Source organism: Coptis chinensis, chromosome 4 (assembly GCF_015680905.1).
Source record: "Coptis chinensis isolate HL-2020 chromosome 4, ASM1568090v1, whole genome shotgun sequence".
Taxonomy (NCBI): Eukaryota; Viridiplantae; Streptophyta; class Magnoliopsida; order Ranunculales; family Ranunculaceae; genus Coptis; species Coptis chinensis.
In genome coordinates, this window is record NC_141459.1 from 67,326,902 (window position 1) to 67,342,353 (window position 15,452).

General features: G+C 36.7%; 1 protein-coding gene and 1 long non-coding RNA gene across 2 annotated transcripts; one reads left to right on the top strand and one right to left on the bottom strand.

Moving 5' to 3' along the window:
• Positions 1-1,273: 1,273 nt before the first annotated feature.
• Positions 1,274-1,996, bottom strand: LOC147504497 (uncharacterized). The gene has a single exon (XM_086605242.1). It carries the CDS (start codon positions 1,994-1,996, stop codon positions 1,274-1,276), a length of 723 nt encoding a protein of 240 aa, XP_086461368.1.
• A 6,018-nt stretch (positions 1,997-8,014) lies between these two features.
• On the top strand, positions 8,015-8,811 carry LOC147504498 (uncharacterized). The gene is made up of 3 exons (XR_015220412.1): positions 8,015-8,154; positions 8,419-8,512; positions 8,634-8,811. It is a non-coding gene; the product is annotated as an uncharacterized LOC147504498 (long non-coding RNA).
• Positions 8,812-15,452: the final 6,641 nt, after the last annotated feature.

A 15,452-nucleotide genomic window follows, 5' to 3' on the forward strand; every position in this document is an offset into this window, starting at 1 on the left:
TAGGATCAAGACATGCCATACAAAGAAGTAATTATGTGTTTGCTTCATTAAACCGGTCGTTTAACTCTTGAATTTGCAAATCAATACAGTGATAGAATAATCCAACATGATAGTAATGTAAATTGGTGTTTCCTTATGCTCTTCGTCGAGACCTCCCTCGAGCCATATACCTCTCTTCCATATTTGGAACAACCACATCATGTTTGACACATAGTGAAGAAACTTCAGTCAGGAGACTATCCCACCCATCATCTCTCATCGCCTATAAGTGTACCTTTGTTATTTTAACAAGAGCCATGGCATTGACAATGTCTTGGTCCTCACGCTGCAAAGCCTTTGACAAATCATTGCTAATTCCTAGTAACGCTTTCATCAAATGCAAATTGAAGATAAATTCAAAAGACTGCACTGAATCCAATAATCCGTAAGCCTCACCTCTTTGTTCTGAGCTTGAACCATTTTCCGCTACATTATCAAGCACATCAACTACTAAACCATAAGTGGTTATCATGCCAAGAAGTGTATAATAGTGTGAGCCCCATCGAGTGTCACCAGATCATTTAAGACTAGTCTCTTGATTCAACCCTTTGCCACTTGAAATTTCTCCGCTTTGTAACGCTGCAACAACTTTAGCCTTCATTGCATCTCGCAACATATCCCGTCGCTTACATGATGCTCCAACAGTATTTACCATATTAGAGAGAATACTAAAAAGGTTAATGATTGACTCATGGTTCTTTGCAACTGCTACAAGGGCTAACTAAAGCTGATGGGCAAAACAATGAATATAAAATGCAGACTCATTCTCCTTCATTACAAGTGCTTTTAGGCCATTCAAATCACCTTGCATATTGTTGTCCCTATCATACCCTTGTCCACGTAGTCTAGATATGCTCAACCCATGCTTGGAGAACAACTTATCGATTGCCTTTTTAAGTGTTACTACACTAGTTTCCTTAACATGCACAACTGCAAAAAATCTCTCAATCACGCAACCTTTCTTGTCGACATAACGCAAAACAACTGCCATTTGCTCCTTAATTGATATATCACATGCTTCATCAACTAAAATAGCAAACAATAAATTCCCATAATCTTTTAGAATAGCATTTGTAGTTTCCACAGCAGCAGAATTCACAATATCTCTTTGGATATCAGGCGAAGTCAATTTTCAATTTTTAGAAGCATTACCAAGAACTTTCTTAATGACTCCGTTATGATCTTTTAGAAATTGTATAAGTTCAAGAAAATTACCTTTATTGATCGACTCATCTTATTCATCATGACCACAGAAAGCTAAACCTTGTCTCAAAAGAAACCTAATGCAATCAGTTATTGCAGTTAGGTGTATTTGATAATCCCTTCGAACTTGGTCAGATTGTCTGTGAAGAAATGTTTTGATATGCTGCTCTTGATTTAACAAAGCCTGTGCTGCCCTATAAGCAATATTATGAGCACTATTTGGTCCTCCAACGTGCTCTTTTAATTTGGTTTTTCTTTCCCAATTAGTAAACCCCCTGTGAGAAAAAACATCTCCACCTCCTTGTGCCCCCTTATTAGGTTTAAAGAGATAACAATATAGACAAAACACAGCATCTTCGTGAATACTATATTCCAACCAACTAAACTCCTCATACCACTCTTTCTGAAAGCGTCGGATTCTCTTACCTCTTGTTCTTGGAGGAAAAGCATGATTAGGCTGGCAAGGACCCCTAAGCAAATATGTTCTTCTCACTGAGTCTTGATCATTAGGATGATAATCTGAAATCTTTTTCCTTAGTGCAGGGTCTCCCTGAAGACTAGACAAGTCAAGTTCTTCACGATTTTCACGTTGAACCCGCTTTGACGTGGATTGTTCGACACCACCATCCTCAATTTCTTGGTGACTTTGCTTTGAGGAGGATCCTACTTCAACACTGGCAACATTATTTGTGTTATTAGGTGGTTGGGTAGGTTGAGCGGGAAACAACTTTCCTTTGATCAAATACTTTAACATATCTGTTTAAATAATTAAAATAAACCATTAATCAATTGAATTGAAATTGCACTAATTAAAATAAACCACCAATATTATTATGATATTCACAAAATAAGATTAAATAAAAATATGTGGTTTAATAAATTCACAAAAAGAATACAAAAAAACTAAAAAACATGGTTTAGGAATCAACTTAACATGAAAAGATAAAAAATAAGACAAGAAATTTAATAATATTAGGCTTACCTAGAAAACTTTAGAAATTAATCAAATTATGGATAGATAATTAAAATAACAGAGAGAAAAGTGAAATTGTGGAAAAGTGGGTAAGTGGGGACATGGGTTTTGTAATTTTGTATAACTTTTTGATTAGGCAAAGAGTCAAACTTGAGTAAGGTATTGGGTTTTTTTTTGTTTGGTTTCGTGTGTGTCTTTGTGCTTTTTTATTTTGTTTTTGTGGGTTTTAGTTCAAGTTCAATCTTGTTGAGTCATGGTCTAAATTTGAATTCAAGTTTGAATCTTGTTGAGTCACGGTAAAGTCGGTAATAGTCTAAAGTGCCATAGTCTAAATTCTAAAAGACAATCTTTGAAGTCGTTAAGGACTGTAGTACTTTATGTACTTTTGTCATTTAGTTAGCCGTGTTTTTCAGTTTCTACAAACAGTAAAACTATTTTTTTTTGGTTGAAAATTGAGGGTGAGCCAGTATGCACCACAGGCCCCCCAACCGCCTTACTCTTTGAATTTGGATTTATGAAATCTGAAAACAATAAGGAGGAGATTAGAGCTATCAATCTATGTCAGCTCAACACAAGACACAAACAGAGACAAGAAATATATAAGTAAGGTAAAGACTAACTAGGGGTGAAATGTGTAACAAAATTGGAGTCAGTGGATGAGGGAGGGCTGACTGGCAGATCGTCCATATTGGGTACAAGAAGTCCATGCAGCTCAACACAAGACACAAACAGAGACAAGAAATATATAAGTAAAGTAAAGACTAATCAGGGGTGAAATGTGTAACAAAATTGGAGTTAGTGGATGAGGGAGGGCTGACTGGCAGATCGTCCATATTGGGTACAAGAAGTCCATGCAGCTCTTCGTCTTATTCCTCTTGCTGATGAGGTGACGCCATTTTGGTATTTTTGTGCTCGTCGTTCATTGGATTATCTAGGACACTGTGAAAGATGAGAACACAAGTGAGAGTGCTTTTTCAGATTTAAAGTCATTCTTAAACACTCATTTTCAATTGTATCAGTTTTGAGGTGAAGGAGGAGGGCGATTAAGGTTGAGAATGAAGAGTAATTTTCTTTTTCTTCTTTGGATTTTGGAACTACGTAGAGATTTGGTAACTTGGTGTAGCCAGTTACACAATTGATCTACCGATTTTACCTTTTATACATTTTCTCATTTTTATCATTTTTATAGTGTAAGATAACAGATGTGTGGTCCAGATATGTGTGAGACTCATTTCAAGCCATGCACATTGTAGATTTGGTATTAATTAATTGATTGGAGACCTGTCTAAATTGAAACTTTTTTAAAATGGTTTAATTTTCGGTTTGGTTAGTGTACTTTACATTTTTTTTTTCAATTTGGTGACTCAGTTAAACATGTGCTCTAATTTTTCTAACAGAGTCAACTATTTTCTGACGCGACATTTAGTTTTTTTGAGTCGCTCATTGGTATGTAACACAAACCTATCACATCTCGACACATGGACATGAGATCTTGATACCAGAACTACCAGTTACTAGTCTTAAAGAAATAAAATAAATAAGGTATTTGTTACTGACAGACCCCATATTGTGTTGGGTAGACTCCAAAAAAGAAAACAATTATTACAAGTGTGCCATTGGTCCCAAAAAGTCCAAAAAAAAATAACTATTATAAGTGTGCCATTGGTCCCAAAAAGTTGTTTTGTGTTGGGCACCTCCCAAACCAACGTGAATTTCCCCTTTTCAGCCCTTCTCTTATATTCTCTTCTCTTCTCTTCCACCATCCTAAATCTTAAACTATGAAAACTATATCCTAACACTAACATTTAACACTAGGGCTGAATATTCATGTGTACAGTGGTTGAATGAGAAAATTCGAAAACCCCAAGCTTAAACGACTCGGCTAGGTCGTTTGTATTGCACACCAAACGGTCTGGTCACACCGTTTGGACTGAGTCCAAAATGATGTGGCCATGTCGTTTGGCATATGGACTAAAAAAAACTTGCTGATGTGGCCACACCGTTTGAACTTACTCCCAAACGACATTGCCACATCGTTTGGACTAGGTCCCAAACGGTGTGGCCATGTCGTTTGGGATTTGAACTTGGATAAAAATGACTTGTTTGTTTTTTGGCCTCTTGAACGGTGTGGCCACACCGTTTGAACTTAGTCCCAAACGACATGGCCATATCGTTTGGACTAGGTCCCAAACGGTGTGGCCATGTCGTTTAGGATTTGAACTTGGATAAAAATGACTTGTCTGTTTTTTGGCCTCTTGAATGGTGTGTCCACACCGTATGGACTAAGTCCAAAATTTGGACGAGGTCCCAAATTGGGACCTAGTCCAAACACCGTTTGGGATTTGAACTTGGATAAAAATGACTTGTCTATTTTTTGGCCTCTTGAAACGATCACGGTCACACCGTTTGGACTTAGTCCCAAACGACATGGCCACACCGTTTGGACTAGGCGGTGTGGCCATGTCGTTGGGACTAAGTCCAAACGGTGTGACTGCACCGCTTGGTTTTGACAATGAAGCGACCCAGCCGGATTCGTTTTAAGCTTGGGGGTTTTCGAATTCAACTTTTTGGGACCAATGACACACTTGTAATAATTGTTTTTTTTGGACTTTTTGGGACCAATGACACACTTATAATAATTGTTTTTTTTTGGGGTCTGCCCAACACAATATGGGGTCTGTCAGTAATAGGACTCTAAAATAAAAGTCAAAGAAACAAGAAAGAAAAAGAGGAATAATAGGCCACTATCTTCTTCCTCCGCCCGCCGGTCACTACAGTCGCACTCGTTGTCAAATCTCACTCTTTCTCGTTTTCTCATTTTTCAATATGGGTCCGCTTCTTTTGCAACAAATATTTATTTTAGAAAACTTTGCCATTATTTCTAAATTTACCAGTGCTTGGTTGCAAAAACTGATGTGGGGACCACTGTAAATATTTCTAAAAATCTAAAAAACAAGAGGAAAATTTGCATCTCAAAAAATGAGAGGAAAACTTTCTATTTTTTAACTTCTCTCTCCTGACAATTTTCTAACTTCTCACGATCTAAAATTCAACGCCTACTAAAACTCCATTGAAGCAGTCCGAAGCTTCTCTTTCGGCCAATAACTCTACGATTGAAAGCAATTCGAAGTTTCTCTCTTTCGGCCATTAACTCTACGATTGAATTTTTTTTTCCAGGTAAAACTCTCTCATTTTTCTCTAGGGTATAATTTGTATGTTGTATTTATCAATTGTTAGTTGATTTGAGTAAATTTGTATTTGGGGGGTTTTTAATTTGTGAACACAGTTCATAGTACTAGTGGTTTCGAGCATAGTTCAAAATATTAGGATATGGAAAAATGTCGACCCCTGATTTATGGATATGTATCGTGGATATATCCCCTTCTTTGGGGATATTTGCATATGAAACCAATGTCAAATATCCGGGATATTTGACATTGGTTTCATATGCAAATATCATAAATATATCAAAATATCGATAAATATCATGGATATTGTGCATATTTTTTGATATATCATGATATATAATTTATATTTATTTGAAATATAATGGTAAATATTAAATAAAATTGTTATCTACACAAAATATCGCCAAATATCGTTAAATATCGCCAAATATCATAAATATCGTAAATATTATTGAAATATCGTCAATATTTGCAGTCTTATATATCTCTAAACATATTGTGATATTTATGTATCTTTTGTTGAAATCTCAATATTTATCGCGATATATCGCGATATTTTGTACTATGGTTTCAAGTGTCATGTTGCAGCTATAAGATTTGATTTTTTAATTACTTTTAGGCGCATTAGAGGACTCCCAATATTTTATTTGTTGTAGTTTATAGTATGAAAATCATGCTTTATTTGGTGGTTGTTGGTTTTGACTAGTGTATATTATTGTGTAGTTTGATGGATTATAAATATTTATTCAGTCAGCTTTAAACATTTTAACCTTTTAGTTGTTGAATCTTAGGTGGAGGACGATGAGAATGCATGAATAAGGAATGTCGCCATAGTTGTTGCTGCTCATGCAGCAACATCAAATGCTATAGCCTCAACTCATATTTTATTAAATATACCTCGAGAGCCACATGTTAACAGAGATGATGATAGACAAAGGTATATGGATTGGGTCGTTGTGATAATTTACGAATGGGACTGGATACTTTTAGGCGGTTATAAATGTACATTAATTAGAGAACAAGGAACTATAAGGGAGAACCATAACTGTAATTTGGAAGAGATGGTGATAGGGTTTCTTCACATACTTGGTCACATTGTAAAGCATAGGGTGATGGCAGGGAGGTTTTTTCGATCTCTGGAAACAGTTAGTCATCAATTTAATGAAATTTTACATTGTGTGGTTCGCTTGTATAATCTCTTAGTGGCTGATTATTTACAAGTCGTATATGGGAGAGGAACACCCCCACAAATCGCCAATGATATGTGTTTCTCAAACTATTTTAAGGTAAGCATGCAAAAATTATTGAGTTCCATCTAACATTTTATTCGAAAAATAAGTTCTTATAAATATGGGTATATATTAAGGATTGCATTGGAGTGTTGGATGGAGCACACGTAACAACCATTGTACCTATTGAATTACAAGATAAGTTTCGAGGGAGGAAACTAAAAACCACACAAAATGTTTTGGCAACATGTTCCTTTGATTTAAAATTCACGTACGTACTTGCTGGTTGGGAAGGAACTTAATGACACGTGATCAAAGAGTCTTGGATAATGCTCTTGTGCGACCTAACACATTCGTTGTTCCTCCAGGTAACACCAATTGTCTAGGTTTTATGATTATTTAGTTACCCTTACTTGGATAGGTTTATTAATTAAAGTGTCTTGATTATACTTTTTTACTTGTAGGGAGGTATTATCTTGTAAATGCAGGTTATGCAAATGATCAACGTTGGTTTTCTTGCACCTTATCGTAGTACCCGCTACCATCTCTCTGAGCAAGTAGGCCATACTCCAGAGACTGAGCAAGAACTATTTAATAAGTGACATTCGCATCTTAGAAACGCAATTGAAAGAGCATTTGGTGTATTGAAGAAGTGTTGGGCTGTATTAATTGTGTACGAATTTTTTATTTTACTCATATAAGACGCATGTTAAAATGACAGTAGCGTATTTTTTGCTTCATAATCACATCATGGGGGTAGATCCGAATGATGAAATTTTGGAAGAAGTTGATCGAGAACTTGCTACAACTACAGCTGTAGCTGTAGATCAAGTACCAAGTACAAATAATATATGCCAGTCAAGCCGCAACGCAAGAAATAGATGGGTACAATTTAGGCTTGACATGGCACGAAGGATGTTTCAAGACTACAATAATTATAGAAGAAACCAAGCATAAGTGAATCTATATTATGTTTTATCTTTATATATTTTGAGTACTAGCTTAGGTATGTAGTTTTAATCAAATATGTTTTGATTAAGATGTGTATTGCTCGAATATTGTGTATTCATAGTAACTCTAGTTGTGTTGATAACCAAGACGTTTGTCATGTTCTATTTTGGTCTTGTATTGTTTTTTCTATGTAAATTTAATTTAGTTTGGTTAAGGAATGGCAAATGATTGTGAATCTAGAGTGAAAACCGAAGATAAGAAGGGGAAAATGAGGTGGACCACTGCAATGGACAATGTGCTTCTTGGTATGTTAGTGGAAACAACGAGGGATGGAAAAAAGTGTGGTATGAACAAATGGCAAGATTCTATGTGGAAATCTATAAGACCTACTCTTTCGGAGATAGCTGAGGAAGAAGTGCAACAAAGTCACATAGATAATAGACTACGACAGATGAGGCTTGAATATAGAAATTTTCTTGAGCTCAAAGGAAGAAGCGGGGTCGCTTATATACCGGCCAAGCAAGAGTTGGAGGCTTCAAATGATTATTGGGGAGAGATTATGAAAAATGAGGTAAGTAATTTATTTTATAAGTCTTAGATATGTTGATTTAAAACTTATAGCATGAATGTATCTTAGACTTGAAGCTCTGTGTGTGTCATTCACTTATCTATGAGAACATGTTTGAGCATAGCTTTGTGTGTGTGTCATTCCTTGTTTAATGTAACTGACTGTTGCATGTAACTGAAAACATTCAATGAAAACATTTTCTGATGATATGGTATGGTCGTTTATTTCATTTCATTTTAAATCATTACTTTAATTTTTGAAATGCAGAAAGAGTCGAAAAAATTCAAGGCATTTAGAGATAGAGGGATCAAGTGGGACTTTGAGAAGCTTACAATTGTCATGGGCTAGTCTCATTCAACAGGTGGATAATCTCCTTAAATTGCATACATACATCAGTTTACTTAGGTGTCTTGACTGATTTTTCACATTTCAAATACCAATTTACTTTGTTACATATCCCATTATAATTTGATTATTTCCAGGTTCATTTGCACTTAATGGTATGGATGATATCAATAGCAACACCATTGAAGATTCACACGATCAACAAGCAACTTGTGAGAATAATGATGTGGAAGAAGTGGAAGATAGCATGTCATCCAAAAGTACTAAAAAGAGACCATCTTCTTCGTCTACAAAACCACCTCCTAAGAAAGAGCAAAATACAAATGAGGTAATAGAGATTCTAGAAGGAGTCAAAAAAAATCTTGAAAAGCTTAGAGAAATAGTTGACCCATTGACATTTGGAAAGCAGTTAAGAGATGACATTTTTGGTGTTGAAGGCTTTAGTGTGCGATTTTTAAATGCAGTTTTTCAAATTCTGATGAAGGATCGTAGTGAAGCTGAAATTTTTATATTGACTGATGAAGAAGGTAGAAAAGACATACTACATGACTTCCGTGGACGGATTGGAGAATTGTGAGATTGTAATTGCTTTTGATGCTTTTTGGAAATGATTTTTTGGGTAATATCAGTTATTACTCGATTACTATATGTTTATTGGATTTTATTTGGACAAGTAATACTTTAGTGTAAAATTCTAATACCTACCTTTTTTTTTTTTCTATTTTATGAGTACCTACTTTTGGGGACTAATGCTTGAGAATTATTTGGGTAGAAATTAAAATTTATCTTGTGTGAGCTTACTGAGCTCTTCTTATCAGTTTATTTTCAATGTTTTGAATACGATAAAAATTTGCATGGAGAGCGAACCAAGCACCTTGAAAGTTGGGGAAAACTTTATTATGCAAAATTTTGCTCCACAAAAGTTTCCAGGCAAAATTTTCTAAATTTGCACCGAGCAGTTTTGGAAACAAGCGGACCCTATATCTCCATTTTTATTGTTCTCCTCTTAAACCAAACACCCAAAATCACAAATTTATTAGGGTAATTTCTTAAATAGTAACCCATAATGTCAATTTGTTCCCAAGTAGTAACCGCTCTCCAATTTTAACTTGTCAACTAAACTTTAATTTTGACACTTTTGCCCTTCTTCTTATTTTAAGCAAATGCCCACATGGACCCTTCAACACTCTCTCTCCCCTTTTTTTTCCTACTGAGCACAACTCTGTCATATTGTACCTGATGAGTTTGACTTTGCAGTGATGGATGACTGTTGGATCTTGATCAAGAAAACACGTTACTCAAAACATGTTGTAGTATATGTGTTTGAGATAATGAAGAAGCAACCAACTAATAACTATCAACAACTTTTATGTGATTTTCGTTGTGCCAACCTCAAAAAATATGGACAAAAGGTCAACATTTATGTTTTTTTCTTGGTTTTTCTTCTTCTTCTTCCTTGTCATTGTCCCTCCGCTTTTCATATTTTTTAAGGTTTGACATGGAGGAAAACATGACACATTCACATGATAAAGGTATAGTTTGTTGTTTTTGAACCTATCTCGGGTCTTAGGTTTTGGCTTTTGGTTTTGTTTTCTACGTAGTTTAGTGTTTTGTTTGATTGAGGTTTCATTTAGTGTTTTGTTTGTTTGAGGTTTCATCTTTCAAGGTTATTTTGAAGAGGGTTTTGAAGATAGCTCTGTCATTTCCATGCATGTTGCTTCTAGTTGATTGTATAGTTGTGGTAGTTGTGGTTTCCATATTGATTTTATAGTTAATGTTAAGGCATTTATGATGGATTCTATCATAAATGTCCTAAAAGTGTTAGTTTAACTGGTTTTGTGCTTAAATGTTTGAATTTTCTTTTTAGTTTTTATGGTTAGGTACTTCTTTGTAACCATCCCTTTTTGGTTATTTTTATTGTACTTACTGGTAAAGTACTTATTTTGATGTTCTTATTCACTACAATGGGGAGATGAAAGCGGACAAGTATGGCTTGATGAAGTATGTTGGTGGCAAGGTGAAATTGAGAGTTTGTGATGGGGGTATGTATTTCATTTGAAGGATTCATGTGTATTGTGGAAGGTGTGTCCTCGAGAAAGAGATCAACCTTTTCTTTGAGATACTTGATGAAGAAGTCCCTGTGTTGAATTGATGAAGAAATTGATTATTTGAACATGATTATGAAACAAAGAAAGTTTCCAAGAAAAACAATGACAATTTTGGTTATCAACGAAGTAGCAGTGGTAAGCAATGAACAACCTAGTGTTAAGAAGAAAGAAGTTATTACTGAGTTGTTTAAGAAAGATCGTTTCGAAGCAGTGTTTCTCATGTCAAACACACTTTTTTGAAACAGAAGGTGTTAGCTCGTCAGAAACGTCCTATCAACCAATTTAACCTTGTTGATTAAGCAATTGGTAAGTAATGCAGTTCCGTTTGTTTAGGTCATTCTTAGTGAGTGTACATGCTTTAGTTCTTGATAGTTATGAATTTTTGTTTTCCAGAAAGTCCCATTGACCAACCCTCGAGTGTGAGAGTGGGGACTCGTCAATGGGAAGATGTGGAGATTCACAATGTCGAAGAACACATTGAACCTCACAGCTTGTTGACGTTCGAAAAGGTGATGGCAGGTGAGTCTTCAATATCAATGTGCTATGTTGATTATTGATAGGTTTACATGTTGCTGATAGTGGTGGCTGACTTAATTACTGATTGTTCATTGAAACATAGATCTTTGGCCTGAGGGTGTTTCCTTTGAAGTTACACCTGAACCTTCTGTAGAGAGAAGAGATACGGTCATATCGCCTTTTGCGTTTGTGGAAGGTACACACTCTAACCTTGCAAGGTATTTTAAAAAAAAAAAAAACTTTGAAAGGTATCATATAGTTCCAGTTGCTGATAGTAGGGTGCTAATTACTGATATATAACAATTGTAGTCAATGATGGTGATGGTGATGAGCAAGATGGTGTACCAGATCTTGATCAACCTGATTATGATGACTTTGATTCCCAAAATCCATATGGTGATACAGAGGACGTCCCTGAGGAATATAAAATTGCCATGAATCAAAATATTGACAATAGAGAGGGTGATGATGATGCTGATAAAGTTGAAATACTACATGAAGTTAATTTTCAAGAAGAAAAAGTAGTACAAGTAAAGGATGGAGCTGATGATGATGAAGTTGAAGAAGAGGTTGTGGATGATGATTATAAAGTTTGAGTATTAAATGGTGGTAATCAAGATGATGATGATGAAGTTCGAGTATTAAATGGTGGTAATCAATTTGAAGTTCACTTATTGGATGGAGATTGATGATCGTGATGTATGGTGGACTCCTAATTGTAGTCAAGAGTTTTTTTTGGGGAGACACGCCTATGACTGTTAATGATGGGGAAGGCCAAAGTGATGAACCTGATATTGAAATGGATGGAATGGGTGATGATATGCTATTTGGTGTGAAAGAGCTCAATTTAGAAGACTTACATCAAGGATATGATCCTCTTTGCTCTCCCCATAGTCCAGAGACACCTAAAGTGGATGTAACGCTTCCTCATGTGATGCTAAAGTTTGTTCCTCCTAAAGTAGGACAACACTACCTTACTCGGGATGATCTTATGAAATACATGAAGTCATACGCAATAGCAAACATGTTTGATTTCCGTCATACGAGCACTTCTCCTCACAAGGTATATATGAAGTGTATGTCTCCTGGTTGCACATTTCATTTGTTTGCAAAGCCGACCACTAGTTCTGATATATGGGTTATTATAATCTTCAAAGAAGCACATACATGTTCACAAGATCAAGCAATTGCAACTAATCCACAAGCCGATGCAAAATGGGTTTCAAAAATTGTGAAGTCGAAACTTAAGGACAATATTGATATGGCTCTAAAACATTTGCAGTTTGAGGTGAAGAGCGCACGCCAGACAAATATGTCATATAAAGTTGCTTGGAAAGTGAAAGAAATTGCAATGTAGAAGGTAGTGCCCTTAGCCATATCGGCAAGTGTTGAACGCAACAATAACAACAACTAACTTATGTTCGTTTGGCTTTTTTGCTTGCAGATAAGGGGAAGCTTCAGTCAGTCATACCAAATGTTGCCAAATTATTGTAAATAACTTAAAATAGTGGATTCAGATTGTTTCTCCGAGCTGATAAAGTCGTCTACCCTTGAGCACAAGTTTGAACGTTTGTTTGTGAGCTACGGCATCACTGTCCGAACTTACAAAAGATGTTTTCGTCCTTTGATTATGATTGATGCCACTTTTATGACATGAAGGTACAAGTCAGTCATACTAACTGCTATCGTGGCTGATGGTGATAGCCACATGTTTCCAATTGCATTTTCCATAATCTCAAAGGAAAATAATGACCATTGGGATTGGTTTATGGAAAAGTTGAGAGACCTTGTTGTTAGTACTGAGAAAAACTTTGTTCTTCTCTCTGATAGGCATGCAAGCATTCTTTAGGCCATGCCTAAAATACTTCCTAATACATATTCCAGTGATGATTACACCGAAAAAGAAGAAGAAGAAGACTGTAGGGGAATTTCTGGGTATCCTACGATCCTCCTCTGTGCCGTGTGATTAAGAACTTTGGGATTAATGATGGGAAAAGGATGAGCTGATTGAATGATTAGGGTTGAACCGCCTTGTGGCTGCCTACGTATCTTCCTATATGTTTAGAAGAATCAAACCCTATTGCATGTTGTTCATAAGAGCGAATTCTTATTGTTTATATAGGAGGAGTCTTAGGAGTCCTAGGGTTAGGGTTAACCTCACTGTTTGTGAGTTTCCTTCCCTCTTTGGACTCTGCTTTCCTATTAATTAGGAATCCTCTCTTCTTGGAAGTCTGAATCTAGACCATATCTTATCAGAGGTAAGTTTTCTGTTAAGTCATAATGACCCGTTACATACGGGAAGATTAGGCCCAAAAGGTAACTCTTAGAGATATGTCATTTTGATTCCTTTCTTATCATCAAGGACCGTCCTCCTCAGTTTCCTTTTGTTCAGGAACTGTCTATATCAGCTCCTAACGACTTGGAAAACTGTTATGTCCAGAGGCGGTTCGTCACGTGACTAGCACATGTTTATGAAACCGTGATAAACACGAGATTACTTATTCCCATAACTAATCCGATGGTTCTCATCTTATTCTGGGTATCTACAGTTCCATTTCCCCTCTATGTGTCATTTAGTTATTGACGGGAAATCCCCCTTATAGATGCCCCCTCTCGTGCCATCTAGCACGTAGGCGTTCGAAGCGATACTGCTTTTGGCGCGAGAATCTTTTTCATAAACAGTTGTTGCAACTGCTTATGGGCTTACCTAATTAAGTCTTTGAAAATATGGCTCTAGTAGATACGTCGTTTCCCAAAAAAAGGTAATGATGGCTGTTCCATCCCGAAAAGATGCAACGATTGGGATAATCGCAACCATCAATCCTATCTGTCTATAAAGAGTTTGGTGAGAGGGTCCTCATTATCTCTTCATCTAGCCTTCTCTGCATACTGAACCTTTCGTTATGTCGCTAGGGTTTAAACCGAAAAAATTCAAGCTTTCTCTCTTTTCTGATCATGAATCCAAATTGGTCAATTATAAACTTCGGGGATCTCCCTTCCTTGGAACTAATTAGAGAGAAATTTCACATCCCCGTTAACATTGGACTTGAGTGGGGGAGATTATCTGATGAATTGGCTTACAAGGAGGCTATGCTCGTCATAATCGGCCAAGTTAGGGCTGGTCTCACCCTTCCTTTCCACCCACTGTTGAGGGAGTGTTTGATTCACTTCAATCTTGCCCTCGGTCAAGTAGCGCCCATGTTCTATAGAACTGTCATGTATTCTGCCATATTGGCAAAGAAACATGGATTCATTTTGAATCGCTGGGTGTTTAGGTATTTTTATGAGGTCCGCCGCATTCGGGACCAAACTTACTATTACCTCATGACCAAAGACAAGAATGCTCCGATCGTCTTCCGTTCAAAGTTGAAGTGCACACTAATAACTCTAAGACAGGCTGCTAATAACTTTAAGAGAGAAGTGCACACATCTAACCTTTCAAAGTTGAAGAGAACTGATTCTGCTCTTACCCCTGATGCTGCCCCTTCAAGAGAACAAAATTTAGCCCTCTATCTGTAGATGCAGAAACATCTTTTAAGGTTCCTACCTATGTTCTTGTGGCGATTCCCAGTTCCAGTAAGTCTTCCAAGAAAATGGTTGCACACTTACTAGTTCCAGACCCTCCCATGGGTACTGAACATGCTGGTGATCATGTACCATCAACTATTAATTCTTCCCTCCCCGATGACCGAAAGGGGAAAGGTGTCATTGAAACAACCGCTGTAACTGTTGCTCTCCCTCCTCCACGATCTGAGGATGGACCTGGGAGGAGGAGGAAAGATTATATGTCCTTCTCACCATAATCCCCAAATTCTCATGAAAAGGAGACGATTGTGGAGATGAGGCGTTAGGGCCAAACTGATGAGCTTCCTGTTACCAATAAACACTCAGTTAACAATGTTGAGATCACGCTTAGAGTTTTGGAAGCTGCGCGACTTCCCATTGATAAAGCTGAAGCTAGTGTGGCTGGTAGTCTAGATTTGTCATACCACAGATTTGCCATTTATCTTGCCAAGGTAGGACTTCTTTCTCTGTATAATGTCTTGTTCAACTCATCGTGTTGCTTATACATTTTATATCCTCTTTCAGTTAGTGAACAATATCTTGGCCATGAAAGAACCAATCTTCGCGAGCTCAGCTAGTATAGCCGCTAATGACATGGCTACTGGTGAGCTGGTCTGGGCAAAGGAAGCTGCTGAGAAATGAGTTGAGGAAATGCAGATCTAGGTCGACCAGCTTTTGGCCAAAGAGAAGAAGTCTGATGCTAGTTTCAAGAACATGATGGAGATGGTTTCCAACCTCCGAAACTCTCTAGATAAGGCCCAAAGAGGA